The sequence below is a fragment of the Ahaetulla prasina genome, chromosome 2, assembly GCF_028640845.1.
Source record: "Ahaetulla prasina isolate Xishuangbanna chromosome 2, ASM2864084v1, whole genome shotgun sequence".
NCBI lineage: Eukaryota > Metazoa > Chordata > Lepidosauria > Squamata > Colubridae > Ahaetulla > Ahaetulla prasina.
The window spans coordinates 178,192,883-178,211,907 of record NC_080540.1 but is presented as its reverse complement, the minus strand read 5'-3'; the positions used below and the strand labels follow the sequence as shown (position 1 = coordinate 178,211,907).

At 43.5% G+C, this 19,025-nt stretch overlaps 2 protein-coding genes across 3 annotated transcripts in view; one reads left to right on the top strand and one right to left on the bottom strand.

The window, feature by feature from the left end:
- Positions 1-188: 188 nt before the first annotated feature.
- SHFL (shiftless antiviral inhibitor of ribosomal frameshifting) overlaps positions 189-19,025 on the bottom strand; it is a 42,417-nt gene continuing 23,580 nt past the window's right edge. Inside the window, exons 2-8 of one of the 2 annotated variants that reach the window (XM_058171027.1) lie at positions 18,853-18,902; positions 17,427-17,471; positions 16,737-16,769; positions 7,587-7,736; positions 3,424-3,527; positions 1,848-1,996; positions 189-1,201 (exon numbers count right to left, since the gene is read on the bottom strand). In XM_058171027.1, coding sequence (XP_058027010.1) covers positions 984-1,201; positions 1,848-1,996; positions 3,424-3,527; positions 7,587-7,736; positions 16,737-16,769; positions 17,427-17,471; positions 18,853-18,902 — 749 coding nt within the window. In that variant the 3' untranslated portion in view covers positions 189-983. The remainder of the gene's footprint in view (positions 1,202-1,847; positions 1,997-3,423; positions 3,528-7,586; positions 7,737-16,736; positions 16,770-17,426; positions 17,472-18,852; positions 18,903-19,025) is intronic. The other variant, XM_058171026.1, reaches the window with a different exon arrangement.
- Positions 11,215-16,723, top strand: LOC131192153 (uncharacterized protein K02A2.6-like). The gene has a single exon (XM_058171025.1). It carries the CDS (start codon positions 11,373-11,375, stop codon positions 12,477-12,479), a length of 1,107 nt encoding a protein of 368 aa, XP_058027008.1. The 5' UTR covers positions 11,215-11,372; the 3' UTR covers positions 12,480-16,723.

The following is a 19,025-nucleotide window of genomic DNA, read 5'->3' as shown; positions in this document are numbered from 1 at the left end:
TTCAAAGCAACCCTTATGTTTCTTAAATAATTGCTGTTAAACTTAGTAATTGCAAGAGAATAGTTGCGGTCAAGGTATTGTGAGCTTCTCAATATCCCCTCTCAGGTGGTATAGCAGGCAATTTCTGATTGATCTTGAGACTAATATTAGGATATTTGTTGATGAAATCAGACATCTTCATAGGAAAAATATTTTAATTTGAATTTTAATATACCGGGGCAACAAAAGATACATTGCAATTTGTTATGTGCATTCATCACTGATTTAAAAAAATCTGCACAGAGGAGACATACTAACGCTTTCCATTTTAAAATCAGGAAATATGCTCTCAATTGTAAGGTGTTGTATATTAGCTTCTCCCCCCCCACCCGATACCTTTAAAAAAGGATAATTCTCACGTTGTCACGTGATGTATCGGCACTTTTCCCCCCTTCACTAAACTGGGCGTGGGCATGGCCAGTACATGACGCATCTGGCCCGCGGGCCGTGAGTTTGATAGTCCTGCTCTAATATATACAGATAAAAATGATTTATATATGATATAACTAATACTTCAATAGCATTACTATTATTATGCAAGTACTTTGGAGGGTAGTTGCTTGCCCTTTTTAATTAAGAAAAATATTTGGTCTTTTGGTTTTATATTTCAAGAATTAAAATATATCACAATGAGAATTATTCTTTTCATCTATTGGCTTATTGCTTGCCACAGGGATCCTCCCATTCCATGATCTTTAATATTTTGGTCGCATAAAGTGCAGGTCTATGAGCTTCATGGTGATGACAAAGCTTCCCCAGCTCCTGTCATATCTTTGTCATAGTGTCAGATTGGACTTGAAGCAAATTGCTTTTCATGATTAGAACAGACAGGCACAGACTTCAGAGGAATGTAAAATAAGATTTCATACAAATGCCACTTTCCCTAATTTGCAACCTTCTGTCCATCTCTCGCAAGATGGTTGGCATCTCAAGCCTACAGATGGCTAATTGCTGCCCTCGCTATCGTTCTCCTCATCCTGTTCTATCAGATCCTCTAAGATGAGGTCATCGATGTCCGAACATGCCAAGCTACCTTGGCTTATGCAAGTGGCTACTGTGGAACCAGTGCTATCGTGCACTTCGCTGGGACAAATGACTTTTGGCAAGTGATTCTTCATCCGGCTTCGTGGATGAACACAATAGGTTCCAGGAATATGAGGCTCTGCAGGAGAAGAGAAGAGAAGATAATAATGGCTGACTGCTACCCCTGTGATGAAACTGGAGATCTATTTGTTGAAAACCGAACCTTAGCTTAACTTGCTTCCCTACCCCCTCCACTTCCACCTTTTCTAGATCAGGGGTCTCCAACCTTGGCAACTTGTAAGACTTGTGGACTTCAACTCCCAAAATTCCTCAGCCAGCAAAGTTGGCCCAGAGCTGGCCCAAAGGAATTCTGGGAGTTGCAGTCCACAAGTCTTAAAGTTGCCAAGGTTGGAGACCCCCTGTTCTAGATAGCAGTAAGATCCTTTCCAAGCCCCGGTGCTGACTAAGATAGAGGGCACAGAATCCATAACCAGAACAGTCCTGTGAGCTCAACAAAATTGCCTACCTGCTATCATATTTTTGTATTTATCCCCAGAAAGTATTCCATACAGCCCTGCAGAAGGTGGCTGTTTGTATTCTTTATAAGCTATGAAAACCAGCTTTAAGAATAAATAAAAATGAAAATTTTTATTTCATTTTTACTTTTTGTCTTTTTTGCTGACAATGACCAACATCAATTTGGTATAACATCCCGGAAGATGACACGCATACTGCCTATTGAGCATGGCAAAGATCCTGACAATTCAGGGCCTGGTCAATCTCACCTGATCGGTTGTAGCAATCTTCTGCAAAGCAAGAATGCTGCTGTCTGCCTCGGGGTCCTGGGAACTTTCGCGGTGGGAGGATACGGCTTGGGAGTACAGGTGTATGGCACTGGAAGCAAGGAGATGGTGTCCCCATCTGAGCTGATCCCCTGTATGAGGGAGGCAGAAGTAGGTCCTTTATTTACATAACCACCCATCTGACATATGTGACTCTGGGCAGCTTTCAATAAAACTTTATGGCCTGTTCATTCTACCCCAACTCCCATGGCCTGGTTTTATTATAATTCATAGCACCGTGTTTTACAACTTTTCCTCAGGCCACTGAACTAAAGAAAAAAGTTAACTTCTAACTTTTCAAAGTGTGTTGTGAGACTGTACAGATTCTGCAACCTGCAAATTTTGCAAAATAAATGAACATCGCCCAGAACAAGGAAGAAGCAAACTAGCTTACAATACCAATGGACAGCATCACATCCATTGCTCCCTGTATGATAAATATTAGAACTTTTCATAAAGGAGAATATTTGTAGCTCAGGATTGAAATGAGGGGTCCTTGATGCTCTCTGAGCTTGCTTGTTTTCTTGAAGACATTTCATGACCCTAACTAGGTAACATCATCAGTGCTAGTCACTAGCACTGATGATGTTACCTAATTAAGATCATGAAATATCTGCAAGAAAACAAGCAAGTTCAGAGAACACCAAGGACTCCTTACTAGAGCTATTATTACTGGATTATTTTTTTTCTTTGTTTGAACACTGGTAATTACTATCTTCATAATATTTTATGACAATTGAAAAATATTTTATTCTATTATTTTGTTTTTCAGCAGCTTACATGTTTACCTAACTCACAGCAACTACCTGTTTTCCCCCCTACCACTTTGGGAGCTGGATTGGACTGAGACAGAGTGACTGGCCCAAGGTCACCCCACCGGTTTTCAGGCCTTTCTAAGGAAGGCCTAGAATTCAGTCTTCTAATTTCTAGGCTAGCACTTTCATCAGACACCAGACTCTCTGATGAGCATGATAATGCAAACAGATGCTTCTTAGCTATGGGAGTGTTCTATGTCAGGGGTCTCCAACCTTGGTCTCTTTAAGACTTGTGGACTTCAACTCCCAGAGTTCCTCAGCCAGCAAAGCTCCCAATCTGGGAGTTGAAGTCCACAAGTCTTAAAGGGACCGAGGTTGGAGACCCCTGTTCTATGTACAGACTGAAGATTCTAAAAAGCCTCATCCCAGGTTCTAGCTCGCTCAGTTAGAAACCACCCAGAGCATCCTATTTCTGAGAGGCAAACTGGTTTTTTTTTTATTCTCCCCAAGGAAAGAAGGCTGTTTTTCCCAAAATTCAGATAGCTCTTCTGTTTAACTACCAAGGAAAGATTTGAAGGCCTCCACATCTTGTCATTCAGGATATGTCAACACACATCATCCTGAGGTCTAAATATCAAATGGCCTAGCAAAAGATGATCAACTAACATACTGTATATTTTTGGTTTGCTAGATTTAACAAATATGTGGCTTTCTAAGATTTGGGGACGGTAACTATACCAGGCCATGAAGGATTTGCCTCTCACCTGAAAGTATGGCCACATGATAAACATTTAAACTCTGCTGTGCCCCACATTTTATCGTATGGCACTGGATCATAGCGGGTCCCACATCGGCGGCAACGCGACACCTGTGAAAGACACCAAAGAGCTGAACAAGCTTCCAATTCCCAAAAGAATCTCAATTAATAGTAACCAGAGCAGAAATTCTGTCAGAGTTGTGCGTTGTTGCTGTGACCATTGTGCTAAGGTTGATTAAACCCAGCAATTTCTTTCCTGGAGTCCTACCACATTGCAATCTGTTTCATTTGCAAGCTGCAACCAAGGTCCTGTAATTCCAAACCACTTCTCTTCTTGGTGCTTCTGTTTTGGCCTTACTAATGGGAATCATAAGTACCCTCTGGGTTAGTACAAAATGTCGGCTGAGAAACAGGGGAGAAAGTTGGCAGTCTATTTAATGGGGAAAAAATTGTAAGAAAAATGTGTTGGAATGTATATCTCATCCAGTGCAGTGGCATCCAGAAGTAATGGGAAAAAACTTGTTTCTTGAGATTGCAAGCTCCAAATGTTGGGTTAGGAGTCAGTAACACATGACTAATGGGATCTATCCAGAAGCAGATGCAGCGTATTTATTCAGTCAATGACCAGTAATAATATAGATCACATACAACACATCAGATCAAAATGAATAAGGTAAAATACCAACATGGCAGAAAGTCTCTATACTAAAATGCAACCTAAACTACTATAGTGATACAGAACAATAAACCATCAAATATAATCTAAAATAATAGTTTTTAAAGTAAATACACATTACTTCAAATGAAGTATGTGAAGTGATTACTGTCTTGCAAAAATCAAATCCAGAAGCACACACTGATAAACTGATTCAGCAGGATTCATTAAGTTCTTTATATACATAATAATACATGAAGTAAGTTTTCAATACCAACAGCAGATTCACAGTTTCATTTCAGCTCAGATCAGCAGACAGCATGCACACACACTGCTTAGTTTCAGTTTCTCTTTCTCTGCACAGAATCAGAAGCTCCAGACCGGCTATGGCAAACCTCCTTCCCAGGCTGAAGGTAATCAACAACTGGCAGATGACCTGAATGAGTTTTACTGCAGGTTTGAAAGGAAACTACAGCCACCTATCTCCACAACCCCCATCTCAGACACAGCAACAACAGCCAAGCCTCCTACAACTGACCCCATTTCATTGGGTTCACAACCCCTAGTGATCACAGAAAAGGAAGTGCAGGACCTATTTCACAGACAAAAGCCAGGAAAAGCGCCAGGCCCAGACAAGATAACTCCTTCTTGCTTAAAAGTCTGTGCTGACCAATTGGCCCCCATCTTCACCCATATTTTCAATAAATCACTAGAGATGTGCTATGTTCCTTCTTGCTTCAAACGCTCTACCATCATCCCAGTGCCGAAGAAGCCCACCATCAAGGAACTGAATGACTACAGACCAGTTGCTCTAACATCTGTAGTCATGAAAACCTTTGAAAGGCTAGTGCTTTCCTACCTGAAAACCATCACGAATCCGCTTTTAGACCCCTTGCAATTTGCATACCGAGCAAATAGATCAACAGATGATGCTGTTAATATGGCTCTGCACTACATCCTACAACATCTTGAGTCTCCAAAGACCTATGCAAGGGTCCTTTTGTAGACTTTAGTTCAGCATTCAATACCATCATTCCAGACATTCTTCTAACTAAGCTAAACCAGCTACAGGTACCGGAACAGACTTGTAAGTGGATCACAAGCTTCCTAACAAACAGGAAGCAGCAGGTGAAGCTAAGCAAGATCACATCAAATACCTTTACAATTAGCACAGGGGCCCCCAAGGCTGTGTGCTCTCCCACTTCTCTTCTCTCTGTACCAATGACTGCATCTCCAATGATCCATTTGTTAAGCTACTGAAGTTCGCAGATGACACAACAGTGATTGGTCTCATTCGAGACAATGACGAATCCGCATATAGGCGAGAGGTCGAGCGACTAGCCTTGTGGTGCAACCAAAACAATCTGGAACTGAACACACTCAAAACCGTAGAAATGGTGGTAGACTTTAGGAAAAACCCTTCCATACTTCCACCTCTCACAATACTTGACAACACAGTATCAACAGTAGAAACCTTCAAATTTCTGGGTTCTATCATATCGCAAGATCTCAAATGGACAGCTAACATCAAAACATCATTAAAAAGGACAACAAAGAATGTTCTTTCTGCGCCAACTCAGTAAGCTCAAACTGCCCAAGGAGCTGCTGATCCAATTCTACAGAGGAATTATTGAGTCTGTCATTTGCACCTCTATAACTGTCTGGTTCGGTTCTGCAACCCAACAAGAAAAACACAGACTTCAGAGGATAATTAGAACTGCAGAAAAAATAATTGCTACCAACTTGCCTTCCATTGAGGACCTGTATACTGCACGAATCAAGAAGAGAGCCGTGAAAATATTTGCAGATCCCTCGCATCCTGGACATAAACTGTTTCAACTCCTACCCTCAAAAGCGCTATAGAGCACTGCACACCAGAACAACTAGACACAAAAACAGTTTTTTCCCGAAGGCCATCACTCTGCTAAACAAATAATTCCCTCAACACTGTCAGACTATTTACTGAATCTGCACTACTATTAATCGTTTCATAGTTCCCATCACCAATCTCTTTCCACTTATGACTGTATGACTATAACTTGTTGCTGGCAATCCTTATGATTTATATTGATATATTGATCATCAATTGTGTTGTAAATGTTGTACCTTGATGAACGTATCTTTTCTTTTATGTACACTGAGAGCATATGCACCAAGACAAATTCCTTGTGTGTCCAATCACACTTGGCCAATAAAATTCTATTCTATTCTATTCTACTAAGACATGCCCTGGCTCCAGTCTGTCTCAGATTCCAATTGGCTGACTTAGTTGCTATCCCTATTCATTGGCTGACCTTGTTACCATGTTTTCCCAGTCATGAATATTCTGACAATTACAAGTAGTCCTTGAGTTGCAACAGCAACTGGGACTGGAACTGTGATCTTTGAGTGATCCAGTTGCAAAGCATGTGACCACATCACTTAGAGTAGGCAATTCTAGCAGGCAAGGACTGTAAGACAATAAGGACTGTAAGCTTACAAGTCTTTGTAAATCTCCCTCATTTAGCATTGTCATAATTCCAATGAGTTGCTGACCAAATGGTCATAACCCAAGGACTACCTGTATAAATCTGCATATTATGATCTCAATTTAGAAATAGGGGTTTTAAGTTATTATTTTTATTACAGCAATGCAAAATTTGACAACTGTGTAGATTATGGTGGGTTTCACGTCTCAAAAAAGAAGGAAATTATCAAATTAGATGTGACAATAGCAGACACAACTCAGATACTGAATCCCTACAGGAAAATGCAGCTTTGGAGTAGACCCTAGGATGGGTTCACCTCAACTAGTCCTTGGAATGACTATGAGATAAAAGAATGAAAGACAGGAAAAGCTCACACAAAAATCCCAAAGTTAGTTATGCTACAGTTTCCCATCCCAAAGAAATTGTAGCAAGGGTGGATAATTCATGGTCCTCAGGCAACCCCCAGCCACATTTTTCTAGCTCCTGGAAGCTCTCTGGAGGACACACTGTTGTTCTTTGGCAGGAAATTGCTGATTTTCAGTATCAGTGAGGAAAGTCTCCTTGTAAATATTTCTTTAAAAAAAGGGCTAAAAGAGTCCAATAACTTTAATGTACCTATTTTGCTTTCGAAAAAACTCTGAAACCCAAAGAAACCCAAAACACACAGCTTCAAAAAATGGGTTCTGTTCTGTTCCTGTGGTCAGGTAATGAGTTCAACAATCCAAGGAGCCATGACAATGCAGGAGACTACAGGTTTAAAAAGAAACAATTTGCAAAAAAATTTCTTTTGCACAAATTTGCTCCAATTCCTTTTAAACTGAGAACGACAGGTGAACATACTAATCTCTATGCTTCATATGAATTTAGTGGAGGACTGTTTTATCACATACTTACATGGTATTTTTCTGTTCAATTTAGGCAAGAGTAGAAAACAGCAAGGAAGACAGGCCACGAGAAAGTATAATCAGTTCTTGGACCACCTTCCTTTGAGGGCTAAGCAATCATTATTTATCAGATAGGATCGCGCATTAAAGCCATCACACTGACCTGTTTTCTCTCTGGGACCTGACGCCACCACATATGGTCACAGGGCTGGCAGGAAAACTGGCGAATAACTGGAGGGATGCGATTGTTTTCGGCATTATTGAACATCTGTAAGTTCTCCTTTGTCAAGGGCATCAGCTGTTTAGCAACCTCCTAAGGAAAACACAAAGGAAAGACATGGAAGTGATCTCAAGTGCCCTAAAATTATAAACATCCAAGTATTTTATCCATAGAGTAAATTAATGTCTCATCAACGAGGGAAGGGAAGGGAAGGGAAGGGAAGGGAAGGGAAGGGAAGGGAAGGGAAGGGAAGGGAAAGGCTTTGGATATGGATATGGAAGTTCTGACTGATGCTGTGGAGAAATGTACTATGGATTAGTAAGGAAGGAAGCTATTTAAATAGAGCTTCCAACATATTTCTAAATAAGTTTTACTTTGCATTTTGAATATCAATAAATATTCCTTTATTTCACCATTAAATATCTAAAATTATTGTCATGAAGAGATGAAGAATTGGCTGTTCCAACTCTTAAGATGTTGTTGTTAGTTGCAAAATCATGTCCAACCAGTGGTGGGATTCAAATTTTTTTTGCTACTGGTGTAATGTATCTTTAAAAGTTTTGAAGGGAAACTTGGGCGGGAAATAGCACGTTGCTGATTGGTTGAAGCCTCAGCCAAAACTGTATATAAAGAGGGGTTTTTGCCGCATGCTTTTGCTGGGTTCACTATAAACTAAAGAGCTGTTGCCACTCACTGGTCTCCTGCCTCGTTATTGCCCGAATCTAACATTGGCGACGAGGATGGGATCTCGAGGCAGCGAGATCAAAAGAAAGAGCTGAAGTAACCAGGAATTCACGAACCCAGACAGTAAGGGGCGGAAAGCAGCAATGTCCAGCTACACACCGCCAGCGCCATTCGACCCGGCAAAGGAGAAATGGGGGTCGTACATGGCTCGTTTCGAGTGTTTCCTCGAAGCGAACGAACTCCAAGGAGTCTCGGACAATCGGAAGCGAGCGTACTTCCTAAGCCACTGCGGTCCAGAGGTTTTCGATACCGCGGAGTCACTTTCAGAGCCGACGCCGGTACAGTCGGTACCGTGGCAAACTCTACAAACGGCACTTCGGGCACACTACGCACCGACGCCCTCAAAGTTTGTCCAACGGTTCGAGTTGAGGCAGCGGGTACAGCGCGAGGGCGAATCGATTAGTGTGTACATGGCGGCGTTGAGAAAAGCCGCGAACCATTGTGAGTACAGAGATTTGGAAGATGCCTTACTCGACCAGCTCATTTGTGGGGTCAGGGACATCCGATTGCGAAGGCGGCTGCTGTCTAAAAGCAACCTGACGCTAGCAATAGCCTTGGATGAGGCCAGGGCTCACGAGATGTCCACCAAAGCGGCAGAGACCCTGCAAATGCCGAACGCGCCAGGGGCTGGAGCGAAAACAACCCCGGTCCACAATGAGGAAGTCCAGGCCGAATCGGAAGATGAGGAAGAGGAAGAGGTTTTCCACACCGGGAGGCCGGAGAGAGGATCGGGCGAATCGTGAGTTGCGGGGCCAACACCAACGACAACACTGCAAGTTTAAGGGCGCGGTTTGCGGTGCGAAAAGAAAGGCACATAAGCGCAGGCCTGTCGAGCCCCAACCTTCCCGCCAAAATTCAAACCGACCAATCAGGCGGGAGCAGAAGCGGCCCGGATTGGTCCATTCAAAAAGGCGCGGTTAAACCAGACCGCCGTGAGAGTGGGCCACGCATCGACGCAACTAGAGAAAAAGATTTTTACTAAGACACACATTGAAGGGGTGCCGTGCCAACTGGAAGTGGACACCGGCTCATCAATCACGATTATGTCCTGGGACACCCTCGTGAGAGACTTGCCAGCCGTCGCGAAGCGCAAGCTACAACCCCAGAAGCTGAGAGTGCAGGACTACCAAGGGAATCGAATCCCTGTTCGAGGGGTAACGTCCGTCCAAGTCAAGTATGGACAGTTCAAGAAAACCCTGCCACTCACCATAGTGGATGGAACCTTACCGAGTTTGCTAGGACTGGACTGGTTCCGAGCTTTGGCATGGGAGTGACTGGGGTCTTTCGGAACGAAGTCGACCTCAAGGATGAACTAATGAAGGAGTTCGAAGACGTCTTTAAAGACTGCCTGGGCAAATACGAGGGGACCCCTATTTCTTTTAATCTAGACCCCCAAGTTGCCCCTATCAGGTTAAAGGCTAGGAGGGTTCCATTTGCCCTAAAGCCCAAGATTGACCGGGAGCTGGACAAACTAGTAAGCCAGGGGATACTAGTGCCCGTCGACCATGCAAAATGGGAGACACCTATAGTCACCCCAGTCAAACCGGACGGATCGGTCCGGATTTGCGCTGACTACAAGGCAACGCTTAACAAAGCATTGCAGAAGAGTGCATACCCCGTCCCAGTAGTGCAACACTTGCTGCACTCGTTAGGTCAAGGGCAGGTTTTCGCCAAGCTAGATTTGGCTCAAGCCTATCAGCAGTTACCCGTAGATAGCAGAACAGCCGAAGTGCAAACAATTGTCACGCACCAGGGTGCTTTTAAATGCACCCGGTTACAGTTTGGGGTTAGTGTGGCTCCTGGGTTATTCCAGAACCTAATGGAGCAACTATTGCAGGGACTACCCGGGGTGGTGCCCTACTTCGACGATGTCTTGGTATCAGCTGAGAATTTAGAGGAATTGGGGGTAAGGCTGAGGAAGGTTTTGGGCATTTTCAGGTCTGCCGGGCTTAAGGTTAAGCTGAACAAATGCCAGATCGGGGTAGGATCCGTAGAATTCCTGGGCTACCGGATAGACAGGGAAGGGATCCACCCCACTGAGAGCAAGGTACGGGCCATCAGGAAGGCCCCCGCTCCCCAAAACAAAACAAAGTTACAGGCATTCTTGGGCCTGGTAAACTTCTATGCGGTGTTCTTAAAGAACAAGGCAACAATAGCCGAACCGCTACACAAATTACTAGCGAAGACAGCTGTGTGGTCATGGGGGAAGGCGGAAGCTAAGGCATTCGAAGGAGTAAAAACCTTCTATCCAGTGATAGCCTCCTCATTCAATACAATGGCACGTTGCCATTAGTGCTAGTTTGTGATGCATCTCCCTACGGGGTGGGGGCTGTGCTCAGCCACAGATTGCCAAATGGGACAGAAGCCCCTATAGCGTATTACTCCCGAACAATGTCTTCGGCCGAGAGGAACTATAGTCAGCTAGATAGGGAAGCATTGGCTATAGTCTCCGGGGTAAAGAAATTTCACGAATATGTATTCGGTCGTGACTTCGAGATAGTCACGGACCATAGACCCCTACTAGGCCTATTGGCAGGCGACCGCCCAACGCCCGTTGCTCTCTCACCCAGACTGACCCGATGGACTATCTTCCTAGCGGCCTACTCTTACAAATTGCTTCACCGGCCGGGGAAGGAGTTAGGGCATGCGGACACCCTGAGCAGATGCCCGTTACCGGAGACCATTGAAGACCCTACCCCGGGGACACCCATCCTGCTAATTGACTCTTTGGACTCGGGTCCGGTCACATCCAAGGAAGTGGCCAGGGCATCTTACAAGGACATTACAATAAGGACTGTAATTGGTTGGGTACAAAGGGGATGGCCCGCTGCGCCGGGCGAGCGTTTCAAGGAATTTGTAAAGAAACGAGAGGAGCTATCGGTTCAAGGGGGGTGTCTGTTATGGGGGGATAGGGTGGTGATCCCGGAGAAATTACGGAAAAATGTATTAGAACTTCTGCATGAAGGCCACCCGGGAATCGTGAGAATGAAGGGTTTAGCGAGGAGTTATGTGTGGTGGCCATTGATGGACAAGGAAATTAGCGACAGGGTAGGGAAATGCCAAGCCTGCCAGGAGTCTAGGCCACTACCCCCTATGGCCCCAATCCGAGAGTGGGAGAAACCCCAGGGCCCATGGTCTAGGATTCACATCGATTTTGCCGGCCCGTTCCACGGGCAAACCTTTCTAGTGGTAGTAGATGCCTACTCCAAATGGCTAGAAATCATTCTCATGAGATCCACGACGGCTGAGTCCGTGATCTCAGTCCTGAGACACCTTTTTGTAACCCATGGGTTGCCCGACACCCTAGTTTCCGACAACGGCCCGCAATTCACGGCAACCCAGTTTGAGGGGTACTTGGCGGAGGAGGGCATCAGACATGTCCTCTCGGCGCCTTTCCACCCGGCGACGAACGGACTTGCAGAACGTTTCGTTCGGAGCGCGAAAGAAGCATTATCCAGGATAAGGCCAGGCGATTGGCAAACAAAAATAGACACATTCCTAGCCGTCCAACACAGAACCCCCTGTGTGACAACTGGCCGCAGCCCGGCGGAACTATTAATGGGCAGAAAGCTCAGGTGCCCATTAGACCGCCTAAACCCAGCCTACACCCCAGACGGGTACAAGGGGGCACACGGTAAGACGAGGGAAATGGCAGTAGGCGACTCAGTGTGGGCACACAATTATAGCGAGGGCCCAACGTGGTTAACCGGGCCCAAATCATATCTAGTAGAGATGGAGGATGGCCGGGTTTGGAAGCGCCACATAGACCAAATAAGGAAACGGATAATAAGTAAACCAGAAACAGATCAGTCAGGCCCTGACTACCACATGTTTGAATCCACAGCTGACTCAAACCCGGGGAAAACGCGGGACTTATCTGGGTCCGACGAAGTCCAGCGACACCAACCGGTTCCTCCTGACGACCGCAGGGACGACGCTGCAAATAATCCAGGGCCGGATGGCCTAGAGGAGGAGCTGGGAGGAACTAACAGTCCCTCCGGCCAGCTCGACTCACTCCCAGAGAATGAATTGCGCAGGTCCGAAAGGGTTAGGAGACGCCCTGTCTACTTGCGTGACTACGTAGAGAAATAAGATGCTAAAATTATGTAAATATGGGGACAATACGTTCTGGGAGGGAAGGAGTGTAATGTATCTTTAAAAGTTTTGGAAGGAAACTTGGGCGGGAAATAGCACGTTGCTGATTGATTGAAGCCTCAGCCAAAACTGTATATAAAGAGGGGTTTTTGCCGCACGCTTTTGCTGGGTTCACTATAAACTAAAGAGCTGTTGCCACTCACTGGTCTCCTGCCTCGTTATTGCCCGAATTTAACAACTGGTTCTGTGGGCGTGGTTTGGTGGACATGGCAGGGGAAAGATATAGTAAAATCTCCATTCCCACGCTACTCCAGGGAAAGGTTACTGCAAAATTCCCATTTCTTCCAAATCAGCTGGGAGACAGAGAATAGATGTGGGTGGGGCCAGTCAGAGGTGGCATTTACCGGTTCTCCAAACTACTAAAAATTTCTGCTCGAGAACTGGTCAGAACCTGCTGAATACACCTCTGTGTCCAACCCATCGTGACCCTATGGACAACGTTCCTCCAGGCCTTCCTGTTCTCTACCATCCTCTAGAGTCCATTTAAACTCACGCCTACTGCTTCAGTGACTCCATCTAGCCACCTCATTCTCTGTCGTCCTGTTCTTCTTTTGCCCTCAATCTTTCCCAGCATTAGGCTCTTCTCCTGTGAGCCCTTCCTTCTCATTAGGTAGCCAAAGTATTTCAGTTTCATCTTCAGGATCTGGCCTTCTAAAGAGCAGTCAGGGTTGATCTATTCTAGGACTGACCGGTTTGATCGCCTTGCAGTCCAAGGGACTTGCAGGAGTCTTCTCCAGCACCAGAGTTCAAAGGCCTCAATTCTTTGGCGCTCAGCCTTTCTTATGGTCCAACTTTCACAGCCATACATTGCAACTGGAAAACCATAGCCTAGACTATACACACTTTTGTTGGCAGGGTGATGTCTCTGCTTTTTAGTATGCTGTCTAGATTTGCCATTGCTTTCCTCCGCAAGAGCAAGCGTCTTTTAATTTCTTGGCTGCAGTCCCCATCTGCAGTGATCTTGGAACCCAGGAAAATAAAATCTGTCACTACCTCCATTTCTTCCCCATCTATTTGCCAGGAACTCTTAGGTAGCTTTCCTATTTTGATTTTTTCAGTGCTCTGATATTTGGCTAGGCATTGGACTTATTCTCCAGAGGGTAATGATCATACACATACAGGAGCCTAATAGGCCTAATTTCTGAGATCTATTGCTGAGGAAAGCACTAATGGGAACTACTAATTCTCTTAGGTTAGGTTGGGGAATAATACGGCTGATGTCAGAATTGCCACCCTGGCACGCCAGCCATGCTTTGCCAACTGCCAATCTGCCATACACACTGGGGGGAGGGAGCTGTGGGGAAGTATAAGTGGGGGGGAAGAGCTGGCCTAAGGGGATTGAAACTACTTATGCCATCCTGTGAGAGCTACCTGCCATTCCAAGGTCACACTATGGAATTTGTTTTAATGTAATTGGCACTTAGAGATAACCAAGGGGAAAGGTAGGAACAAGAGAAAAGTCAATCAGTTGCTTTGGGTGTGAAAACTCAGATCTGGCTTTGCTACATTTGCTACACTTGGCTTTAGTAAAGTGTTCTTTCATTAATAATGAAGTCAAGAGTCTTTTCTAATTGACCAAGTTGGGATGGCTGACATTAAGCCAGATCTGTGACTATGTCCTTACCCGAGAAGGAGTCAGAAGTGTTGGAGGACACTGGGGTGAAGGAAGAACCTGAAACCCTGGCACCCCAGCAGGGAGCCTGGTGTGGCCAGCGTGAGTTTGATGTCCAATTGAAGGTGGTAGGAGGGGGACCAATGCCCCTGCCCATGATACTGGAGCACTGGTAGGAGGGCTCACTGGGTGTGGCAACACCCTGTTGGTTATGAGAAGTCGGAAGGATGGAGGAACCAGAAGAACCCCCTCTGGGGTTCAACATTGTGTGAGGCAACCAGGCCCAAACTCAACAGCCTCCAGATTGGGCTGAAACTGTTGAAAGAGGACCCCAGCTGGGGCGTTCGACTAAGTACTCAACTATCTGAGAGGGAGATTCCAAGAGTTTGGGATATGCGACCAGCCCCTTCCCAGTGGAACAAGCCCTAGTTGCCAGCCTGTGACAGTGGCAGTGCTACCAGATCCAGCTGTCCCAGTACTGGCTGTCCTGGTGGTACTGGCCATCCAACCAGCACCTGCTGCTGCACCATCCCCAACTGCTACCCTGCCCCATCCGCACCCCCAGCACCAGTCATCCTCCCGGGTCGGGGCAAATACGAACCATCCCCCTTGGGGGGTGTAATATGATGGAAGCCTGAAACAACTGGGCCATTTTTTGGGCCAGGTCTGGCATTATATCAATCAATCAATCTATTAATCAATCAAGAATAGAGCTGGAAGGGACCTTGGAGGTTTCTAGTCCACACCCCATCCCCCGCTCAAGCAGGAGTCCTTATACTATTTCAGACAAGTAGCTGTCCAGTCTTTTCTTAAAAACCTCCAGTGATGAAGCACCCACAACTTCTGAAGGCAAGCTGTTCCACTGGTTAACCGTCCTCACTATTAGGAAGTTTCTCCTTAATTCCAGGTTGCTTTTCTCCTTGATTAGTTTCCATCCATTGCTTTTTGTCCTGCTTTCTGGTGCTTTGGAAAATAAATTGACCCCCTCCTCTTTGTGACAGTCCCTCAAATACTGGAATACTGCTATCATGTCACTGCTATTCCTTCTTTTCTTAGACTAGCCAAACCCAATCCTGCAACCGCTCTTCACATGTTTTAGTCTCCAGGCCTTTAATCATCTTAGTTGCTCTTCCTTGCACCTTTTCCAAAGTCTCAACATCTTTTTTGTAATGTGGTGACCAAAATTGGATGTAGTATTCCAAGTGTGGCTTTACTAAGGCTTTATAAAGCGGTTCTAAGACTTTACATGATTTTGATTTTATGACTCTGTTTTTATACAAGCAAGAATTGTATTAGCTTTTTTGGCTGCTGCCCCATACTGCTAGCTCATGTTACTAGGAGTCAACGTGCACTTGGAGTCCAGCTGCTGTTTTTGAGCTACCTTTTGCCCAATCTGTACTTGTACCTTTGGTTTTTCCTGCCTAAGTATAAAACCTTGTGTCAACCCTGAAGCTGGCCTGACTGAAGCCATTTTGTCTGCTTCAGTGTTGCCACACTGGAGCTGAGGGTCAGGGAGGGGGGATTTGAGATAGAGGGTTTTTTGTAGCCAAAACAAAATACTTTCTCTTGGGAACCAAGGACATTCTCACATCTGGTCGGAGGAAGGCAGAGTGATGCCACCCGGCTGTCAGTCTGCACGTTGACTGGACCATGTGACTTATTGTTTTGAGAAAGTAGAAAATCTTTTACTTTTACTAAAGTGAAAACTGAAGGAGTTTTCAGAATCGGTTTTCACTAGATATGTGCCAATATGATATTTCCATTAAAAGTAATCTCTGAGGAATTCAATTGCCTCAGAGTCTTGCTTGCAATGGATTTATTACTTGGAACCCTGACATCTTGTTTTTCTCCACATTAAATTTCATTTTGTTGGATAGGGGCCATTGTTCCAGTCTGCCAAGATCTTTTTGGATCCTGACTTTGTCTTCTGGGGTGTTGGCTATTCCTGCCAGCTTAATGTCATCTGCAAATTTGATGAGTTCCCTTTCTATTTCGCTCATCTAAATCATTTATGAAGATATTGAAGAATACTAGGCCTAAGACGGAACTTTGTGGTACCCCATGCTTACTTCCATCCATGTAGATGTAGTTTCATTAAGGACCACTCATTGAGTATGGTTTGTCAGCCAGTTACAAATCCATCTGGTGGTGATATTGTCTATCCCACATTTTTCTAGCTTACCAACAAGTAGGCTGTATTCTACTTGGAACATCTGGAGTTTTCTTCCCAGATGATGTGGCCAGGGTACACTGCATGGCCCTGACGTTAGAGGGAGACACAGCTGACTGGCTCATGGCCCTACATGACAATGACACGGACGAATTACACCACTTCGACCACTTCATGCAAGATCTAAGACAACATTCTGAAGGCCCTCTGGCAGACCAGCAAGCTGCCACCCAAATCAAGATAATCAAACAGAGAAAACAGTCCACCACTGCCTACATCCAGGAGTTCTGAAGCCTGGCCCCAGTCGATCCTGATGGATTATTTCTGTGAGGGGCTGAATTATGCTACACCTGCCTGTCATGGGGAGTACTGAGAAACCTGTTCCATCATATTCTAGCATTTCTGTTCTCACCTTAATTTTCTTATCATCCTTGCCCCTTGCGTCCTGCAAAAAAAATATATATTAAAAGCTAGTCATTTGTTAAACTTCATACATAGTACTGTTAAATTGTAACTTTAGAAACAATTGATAAGGCTGCTCTATGGCTTCTACAGTTTAGACCCCCTGGGTGTTCTTTCCCATTCCACTTTCTTTTTTTAATATATAGGCCACAGAGAGATGTAGTTACTTATTCTTTAATTTCCAATAATGTCTGTGTATTCTATGGGACTTCAGAGGCACATCTGGAAATACTGATGATGAGAGACTAATGATTTGGTTTTCGATATCTTAGGCTTCCATTTAATTTCTTTTTCAAATTAAAAAAAAAACTTAGAAGCCGGTGGAAAATGTTAAGTAAATTGCTTCTGAGCACAGGGCTTACATTGCACTTATGATTTAAGAGCTACTTATCAACAATTGATAAATTCTTCATGCCAAATGATTAAACTGCTAACCAGTCTATTAACTGTTAAAAGGGATTGACAAAGAAAGACTTTTTCGATTTGCCTAAAAAAATTAACTGTGAGATTTTTCTCTCATTAAAACTTCAAACTGACAGTTCAGCTTCTCAGAGAACCTGATCTAAATAAAATAGAAAAAAAAATGTTACCAAAGTAATCCTCATCAATTGTAGCTGCCCTGTCCTCCTCCCTTAATCACCTTTTTATTCTGCTCCTCTTCTTCCTTCAGTTTATTCACTACTTTCTAAAAACACAAAGAAAAGTTAAAGTGAAAAAGTAGACAGCAGAAATATAGACAACCATATTACTACCATACAACAAAGAACAGTTTCCAAGTCACAAAAACATATTGCCAGGGAAATTCGAATGGCAAGTAATTGAATGAGTAAACCAAACCTAGAATGTTACATCTGGAAGCTACAACTGATAGATGGGTAGAGTAATTCAGATATAATGGCAGAATATGAAACTGATGAAGGTTTAAAAGTAAAAGAATGGCTAACTAAATTGTAGGAATTTGAAGTCTAGAAGAACTTGTTATTTAAAAAGCAAAGTAATGCTATATAGAATTCATTTCTATTTCTATTTTCATGTAACAGTTTTATATATGGAATTGTATATAAATATACGAATAGGATGAAGACTATAGTGTAAGCCGCCCTGAGTCTTCGGAGAAGGGCGGGATATAAATGCAAAAAAAAAAAAACTTGTGCTACATCCAAAATTCAGATTTTAGAATTTATATCTTGACATATTGTCTAGATATAATTTACAGTATTGTCATAATATATTAACTGTCACCTATAACTTCTCTCTTACTCTTTGGTTTTAATAATTTGAACTATATTAATCAGATACCGATAAAGTTTAATAGAGAAATGTTTTGATTAGAAAATGGTATAAAATACCTTGTATTAAAAACTTTTAATAATATATTAGCATATATTAGTCATACCATATTTCACATTGATTGGTTATCCACTCATATTTACCCTTTAACTTTGGTTTTCTGTATGCATTACATATTTTTATATTCTTTTAAATTTGCGTCCTTGAATTTATATCATCACTATCCCTTAACTATTTTATAAATATATATTATTTTAAAAATAAAACAGTGTATATTCCAAAGAGAAAAAAAGATTTTGAGGAAGAGTCCTGGATAGGGCATGGGCAACTTAGGTGAAAGGCACACATGCCGTTACCCCGCCTTACATATTTAGTCATGAATGGCTTCAGTTTATCCCAGCTTCAAATTTCGGGTAAATATTTCCTTCCTATTGACTTCAATGGAAAGGAGAAATAAAAACAAGAACTGCCTAATCACATCAGCACACCTAAGGAGAACAATCATAAGGGCTATATGACTGTTATGGTTTCTAAATCAGTTGTTTTTACCCTATACTGAGAAAATAGCAGGAAGAGGGAAAAAAGCATCTGGAATACCATATAGCATAATAATCTGTAGAATGGCAGCTGGTTCCCCAACTAAGGTTAAACTAGTTTGGTCCTTTGTATTCCCTTTCCCAATTTAGTGTCCATAATATCCCTTTCAATGTGGTCTTTCACTCCTCAGATTTTGCCTAAAGGAATCAGAACATCTAAATTAAACAGATTATTATTACCAATGCTATCGGATCACCACTGAGCTTCTCTCCATCTTCTGGCTCTACATCTAAAGAACAAAAATATATAGTTAGAGCAGATTAGATTTAAAACAAACAGCCAACATGAAGATTTCTAGTTGTGAAACTGGGAAATGCATACTTTATGGAAATCCATGTGGCAAAAACATGCA

Coding starts and splice junctions, on each gene's coding strand:
- LOC131192153 (XM_058171025.1), top strand. CDS start 11,373: ATGAAGGGTTTAGCGAGGAGTTATGTGTGGTGGCCATTGATGGACAAG.